The sequence below is a fragment of the Haliotis rubra genome, unplaced genomic scaffold, assembly GCF_003918875.1.
Source record: "Haliotis rubra isolate DU_JTF1 unplaced genomic scaffold, ASM391887v1 Scf646, whole genome shotgun sequence".
Taxonomy (NCBI): domain Eukaryota; kingdom Metazoa; phylum Mollusca; class Gastropoda; order Lepetellida; family Haliotidae; genus Haliotis; species Haliotis rubra.
In genome coordinates, this window is record NW_025767353.1 from 265,835 (window position 1) to 273,210 (window position 7,376).

A 7,376-nucleotide genomic window follows, 5' to 3' on the forward strand; every position below is an offset into this window, starting at 1 on the left:
ACAGACTTCTGACAAATTGAATGTGTCTTCACTGCTATAGTCAGTGCTGTCACCAGTTAATTTCTCTTTTGCACGATAAAAATCATCTCACAGGTCAGCCGTCGACAGAGTTACTCGCTTACTGATGGCGGACGATTTCAGCATAGAACGTAGAAGACCAGGGTTTCCCAGAAGAAACGTGCACCATTCCTGTGCTTTGTGATGGTCCCGATGTGACCCTGAGAACTTTCATTTCAAGGTTTCATATATATCCTTGTAATCTTCTACAGTACTTGGTGTAGTGACATAGCCTAGTGGTTAAAGCGTCCGTTCGTCGCGCCGAAGGCCGGGTTGGATTCTAAAAATGATGAATGTTACAACAGATGTTTGTGAAGCACTCTTGGGGCGCCGTATTGGAAACGGTTGTATTCTTGCCCTCCTTTTCATCACTGTGTGCGAAGCAGGTAATATCTTCCTCCTTGTCGTCATCAAACAAACACCGACTCTCAAGGGATTCTCGGGGCTGCTCCTCCTCAACAACGAAGTGGTGCACTTTGTTGAGCACGTGGTTTTCCTAATATTGCTGTTGTTAGCATGCATCAGTCATGATAACAACCACTCGGCCCTGCCTTTGACGGTAGCGATACATTACGTTGTGGTGCTGAAACAGACATGGATGACCTTGTCACTGTTTCTGTTGCTAGGGATCAGTTTTAATCTGTATGTGGCCATCTGCAAGAGTACGATGTACAGCCAGATAATAACTGTGAAGAGAGGATACATTTTCATCATCATCTCCTGGGTCGTCAGCTTGACGCTGGGACTTAGTCCGCTATTTGGTGGCTCCGAGAATGACGAATGTCTTGACTTGACGTCACTCTGGCTCACGATCCTACATCTGATGTACGGGGTTTGGTCTTTAGCTGGAAATGCGTGGTTCCTCCACAAGGTGCTCAAGCATAGACCTCCGCTTGGCTCAAGGAGTCGTTCTACCCAGGAGAAACTGAAGCTGACGAAGTTTATATTTATCTTATATATCAGTAATGCACTCACATTCATAGCTTTAAACATGGCGAACAGTTTTCGTGTCAGCCTAACTTCAAGAGGACTCGACTACCTTGTGTTTGCTATACATGTCGTATCTAGAGCGTACTCCATCGCCCGTCCGTGCTACCTTCTGGTGCTGTACCGACCGTTGTGGGAGACTACAAAGACCCTCCTACGATGCCGCCCGAGACGTCCCCCTAATACAGTCGCCCCATCTATAATACCCATCACAGCTGCAAGGCCAAGCCAAAGAATCAACAATAGTGGACAAGTGGACTAATAGAGGACACGTTTCCGGGCCACGGACGTGAACTGGATCCAAGGGACATAACTCAGTTGACACTATTGGGGAAACAGCTGTCAAAGTATGTACAAACATCATCTTGTTGAAGTTGAATTACCAAATGTAAATAATTCATGTTATCCAAAGTTGGACACACGCGCAAAATGATGGCTAAAAGGAATAGGCAGGGATCACGTTAACACAACAGTAAGTTGAATTAACAAACGTAAATAGTATTTCTATTCGAAGTTTGTATGTGTGTCTGTGCGTGCGTGTCTGTCTGTCTGTCTGTCTGTCTGTCTTTTTTGTGTGTGCGTGCGTGTGTGTGTGTGTGTCTGTGCGCGTGCTTGCGTGTGTGTGCGTGTGTGTGTGTTTGTGCGTGCGTGTCTGTGCGTGCGCGTGTGTGTGTGTGTGTGCGTGTGTGTGTGTGTGTGTGTGTGTGTGTGTGTGTGTGTGTGTGTGTGTGTGTGTTCGCTGACGGGGGGGTTGAGATCATGGCAGTGGTGCCTTGTCTGGTTGCAGCAGTTCTGGTGATAGCTGTAATGGTAATATTGGATCTCGTCACGTTGACTGCTGTCGTTGTGTCGTCGTAGTGCGTGCTTTAGAAGTGATACTGGAACTGGTGATGTTGACTGTTGTCGTAGTGGCGTCGTAGTGGCGTCGTTGTGGCGTGCTGTAGTAGTAATATTGGAACTGGTGGTGTTGACTGTTGTCGTAGTGTCGTCGTTGCGATTGCTGTAGTAGTATTATTGGACTCGTGGTGTTGACTGTTGTCGAAGTGGCGTCGTTGCGCTTGCTGTAGTAGTAATATTGGAACTTGTGGTGTTGACTGCTGTCGTAGTAGCGTCGTAGTGGCGTGCTGTAGTAGTAATATTGGAACTTGTGGTGTTGACTGTTGTCGTAGTGTCGTCGTAGTGGCGTGCTGTAATAATAATATTGGACTCCCGGTGTTGACTGCTGTCGTAGTAGCGTCGTAGTGGCGTGCTGTAGTAAGAATATTGGACTCGTGGTGTTGACTGTTGTCGTAGAGTCGTCGTTGCGCGTGTTGTAGTAAGAATATTGGACTTGTGGTGTTGACTGTTGTCGTAGTGGCGTCGTAGTGGTATGATGTAGTAATAATATTGGAGCTCGTGGTGTTGACTGTTGTCGTAGTGGCGTCGTAGTGGCGTGCTGTAGTAAGAATATTGGAGCTCGTGGTGTTGACTGTTGTCGTAGTGGTATGATGTAGTAGTAATATTGGAACTCGTGGTGTTTACTGTTGTCGTAGTGGCGTCGTAGTGGTATGATGTAGTAGTAAGTGATATCATATGACGAATTTGGCTTATACATCTGAGATGATAAAAACAGGTCTTGCACAAATTGTCAACTTGAGAATCCATGGACGACTCGGAGTCAATATAGACACAAAGGGTTTTTACCCGGGGTGAGAAATCTATAACAGAGTTACCTATCACAAGTTTTAAGTTATTCTCAGGTGACATCTGAAACTGTTGCCTAGAGCCTACCAACACAGCCTCAGTTTGTCCATCGTTAAGTTTCAATTTGCAACATGTCATCCATGATTTTATATCTGATGCACATACGTACTTGTTTTCTGAAGGGATTCAGCAACTTGTTAAAGTTCAAAACTATCCAGGACTTGAGTATCGTCAGCATATGATTGGTGACCGAGGTCATGCCGTTTTATGATTCCACCAAGTTGATTGGTATATATCACAAAGAGTAACGGACTGGATTATTCCGTAGCAGTAGTAGTTGCCAGTGTGTAATAAACTCATCTATGACCATGGTCATCTGTTCTGCAACAAACAAAAGTTGAATTTACCTGAGCTCGAACTACACATATAGTACCCATAAATTGTAAATTGATAATATGCTCAAGAAAACAAATAAGGGAACACATGAAAGTACAAGTATTCCATTGTTCTCTTCCGGGTTTCTTCACATGATTTGCATTGCATTCTGAGAATAGATAAAGGCATAGAATAAATAAATAAATAAATTTATAAAAAATAAAATAAAAAAAATAAATAAAAAAAAAATTAAAATAAATAAATAAATAAATAAATAAATTGAATGAATAGTGTTCCCTTATTTGTTTCCCTCAGTATATATTGATGGTACTGCTCATGATAAATCGCGCTTGTTACTGTTTTGTTCATTGTATGACCGTTCGGTGTTAATAAATATACAGTGTATTGTCCAAAGTCCGTGTTGTTGTTATCTCTTCTTTTGTAGTACATTAGGATAAGATTAATCAAAATGTCACATTGGGCTGTGCTTGTAACTACTGTTTGTACAACTTAGGTTATTGTTGATGCTTAAGCTGAAAACCTTTAATAAAATTTGAAACAAAAATATACATGCAATTCACCTAGATGATGTAAACTTTTAACCTAATGTTTATTTTAACTCTTAACTAGCATGTATATTTTTGTTTCAAATTTTATTAAAAAATTCAACTTAAGTTTCACTGTCTGTGCTTAATAACGTAGGTTTTACAAACCAGGTTATTGAAGTCAAAGTTAAAGAGAAATTGTTCATAGTTACGCGTGCGTGTGTCTGTGTGTGTGTCTGTGTTTCTCTCTGTGTCAATGTCTCTGTGTGGGTGTGTATACTTTAGTGAATGTGCGTGCGTGTGGTTGTAATAACAAGGACATACATCCTCGTGCAAACAATTTGATAAAATACTTGTCAGACTCAAAATTACGCTTTCAAGGTTTAGATTGGTGTAAAGGCATACAATTAAGGAAGCAAATTGTTGTTTGTTTCATATCTCAACCGTGCAGATCCGAGTTACAGTAAATCGTCAACAACTCATGCTTGTCGTAAGAGACGACTAACAGATTGGGTGGTCAGGCTCGCTGACGTGGTTGACAAATGTCATCGTATCCCAATTGGGTAGATCGATGCTCATGCTGTTGATCACTGGATTGTCTGGTCCAGACTTGATTATTTACAGACCTCCGCCATACAGCTGGAATATTGCTGAGTGCGGCGTAAAACAACAAACAAACAAACAAAGTGTATGATATCTGCATTCCGCCACAGTGACGAAGGAGAAATATGGATTCCTATATCTCAACATCACGGAGCGACTGAGAAACGAATACGCCGACACATTTATTGACTAGAAGAGGATTCAAAATATTAAAAATGAGCACATGAAATTGTGAAGTTAACGCATTCAGTTATCTTTCCATAGGGAATTGCAAGCGTTTCCTGTTTAAACGTCTTAAAAGGGTTGAAAGTAATAAAATACCAGGGCTATCTCTATGCGTCGCATGCAAATGGTCATTTTCTCGCTACAGAACGTAGATTTGGGCCATATTGCCAGGACTGTAATTATATTTGGACACCATTAAGGACTTTATCATAATTCAGCAAGATAACAGAAAACAAACTTGAAGGTGTATGCTAGGATTCAAACCCCAGGGGTTAGTTGAAATGGTCGTGCAATGAATTAAATTATGTAGCAAATATAATAAGTCTTACATAATCCTAGACTTTTAGTTATCGTACATCTTCTACGATGTATATAGGGTAAAAAATTATCTTGTATCATGTTTTCAAAATGTACGTTCTAACCGAAATGTCTTCTGTAATGGATCAAAGTGCCAGTGTGTCGTCAGGAGGCGCTACCTGCTCACGTGCCACTAGCACGAGCCATGTGTCACATGACGCCATTAGAGGTTTTCGCTCAGATAGCAAGCTGCCGTGACGTTTAACACTTTGAACAAATTATCACCTGTGATGTTTTCTCGCCTGGTTAATTCCCATCGAGGATAATTACCATTCGACAAATGGCAATACCGGACAACGTTAAAAATGAATGATTGTGACATAGGTTTTTCCCACCAGGAATATTTTCGAACTTGAGGGCAGGTATATACAAAGGACAATTCCAACGAAGGGGGGTTCCAACAAATACAGATCTACATATATGACAGTCCCCAGCCTGGACATATCCTACCTTGGTAAAAGGTAAAATAGCAGTATATGAATATATGAATGGATCAATAAAATTATCAGTGATGACACCGGGTGTTTGACAAAATGGTAACCATAGTTACCTTACAGGTAACACCCGCAACTCACACAATTTACATAGAAAGTGAGTGGATGGGGCGTCTAAAGGGATCAGGTGGTCAGGCTCTCTGACTTGGTTGATAGGTGTCCCCGTGGCGCAGTCACTGGATTGTGTGGGGCGGTGGGGTAGCCTAGAGGTAAAAGCGTTGGTTTGTCACGCCGAAAACCCGGGTTCGATTCCCCAAATGGGTACGATGTGTGAAGCCCATTTCTGGTGTCCCCAGTCGTGATTTTACTGGAATATTGCTAAACGCTGCGTAAAACTAAACTCACTCACTCACTATAGTCCAGCTTGAGAACAGTACAAGAATTGAAACGTCGCTCTCACGAAATAAAAGAAGTTGCTATCCATAAAATATGTCATTATTGCACAGCCTTAACTTCTAAAATCCGCTCAGAGTAGATTAAGTGACGAAAATGAAAATCATATGATAATTACACAACAGCGAATATTCAAAATACGGAATAAATTATCCATCACGTGGACGAATGGATACTTAGGATAATTAATGATTCAGCAGCCTTTTCTGAAAGGACAGACAAATAGAATTTCCTTTTAAATGAACGAATGTACACCATGTTTATGAATATAGATCACTTAGTTTATCTTGTAAAATATGTTCACCGGTGGTCATGAGACTGTTCTGATTGGCCCTGATTGGAGTGCTGGGTGAACTTATGTCACAGCCAAAGCAGGGGTAACAAATTCACCCTGCACTTTCACTGACCCGTAACTGTTAATCTCTGTTAATTACACACACACACACAGGGTTTATGCCCGGACTGTCGACAACAAGAAATAATCCGTCCAAATTACGTGTCGACAGTCCGGGAAAAGGGAGGTGATGTTCTACATGAGTGACTTCACGCCCAGTGTTCTAGAAATTAACAAACCAATTAAAACAGAGTGTGATATATATAGTAGACAATATATTTATTCAGTCAATATAACAACATGCATGTATCATGCATGTATCATATGTCACACAATATAACATTTTTGTATATTTATTTCGTAAAGCTCACACAATACATTTGTGTGTGTGTTTATATAAATAAGTGATTTCTGCAGGTGTATAAGTAATAAATATATAAAAGATGATTCCAGTTATTTCTTCTTGCCAAAACTCCTTTATATCTGCACTAAAGTAATCTGAATGTTCAGCCAAGATAAAGCAACTCCGACACATGGTCTGTGTAATGCAAGTCAGTAAGTATGTCGGCAAGAAGGTCGGCCTTCACAGATCGAATCCTAGCGTCGATGATTCGGTAGCGACATCTACGGACGGGATCTCTCTGCTGTCCTTGGATCTGCTGAATTTTTTACTCCAGTAGATGACTGTTCTTTTTGTAGCATTCGCACAACCTCAAATACATTCGGATGTGTCTTCATGGCATACTTGTTGATTTTGTTGTGCCAACCTTCCAAATTATTGTTAGTTCTGTGTCCATCATTTTTAAAATGATTCCAAGTTGGTAATGGTAATCCTTCCACTCGCATAACGTAAAATAATAGTCTGTTTTTGCAACCTTAATTCTCTTGCAAATTGTTAAAAAGACATTCTCTTTAATCAACTTAATTCATTTACTCGTGATACGAGCATAGCTGTAGCCGCCATAGCCACTTGCAAACCACTAAGCAAACATTCTCTTTCATTAATTAACACCGTCACGGTATGTTGACCACGCAATGTCGACACTCCGGGTTTTTTTGTTCTGTCGACGGTTAGCAACATCCTAATTTTCATTTGTCGACAGATCGGGCTGACACCATTCCCAGGGTGGCCCCCTGTCTATTACGTAACAACCAAATTCAGGGGCCGCTCCGGGACAACTCGTCAAGAACGAGTGATCGTTGGGGCCAGTGTGGGACAACTTATTAGTTGTCAAAAAAAGAGTTAATCTGCTACTGTGAGTAGAAGACAGTAGTAACAGCTATTGTGTTAAATGACAGACAAACTTAATTACCGTTTACACG

The 7,376-nt window shown here is 41.1% G+C and overlaps 1 protein-coding gene across 1 annotated transcript; it reads left to right on the plus strand.

Annotated features, from left to right (window-relative positions):
* Positions 1–343: 343 nt before the first annotated feature.
* LOC124256980 (adenosine receptor A2a-like) lies at positions 344–1,306 on the plus strand. The gene has a single exon (XM_046690946.1). The coding sequence runs from the start codon at positions 344–346 to the stop codon at positions 1,304–1,306; it is 963 nt and encodes a 320-aa protein (XP_046546902.1).
* The last annotated feature ends 6,070 nt before the right edge of the window (positions 1,307–7,376 follow it).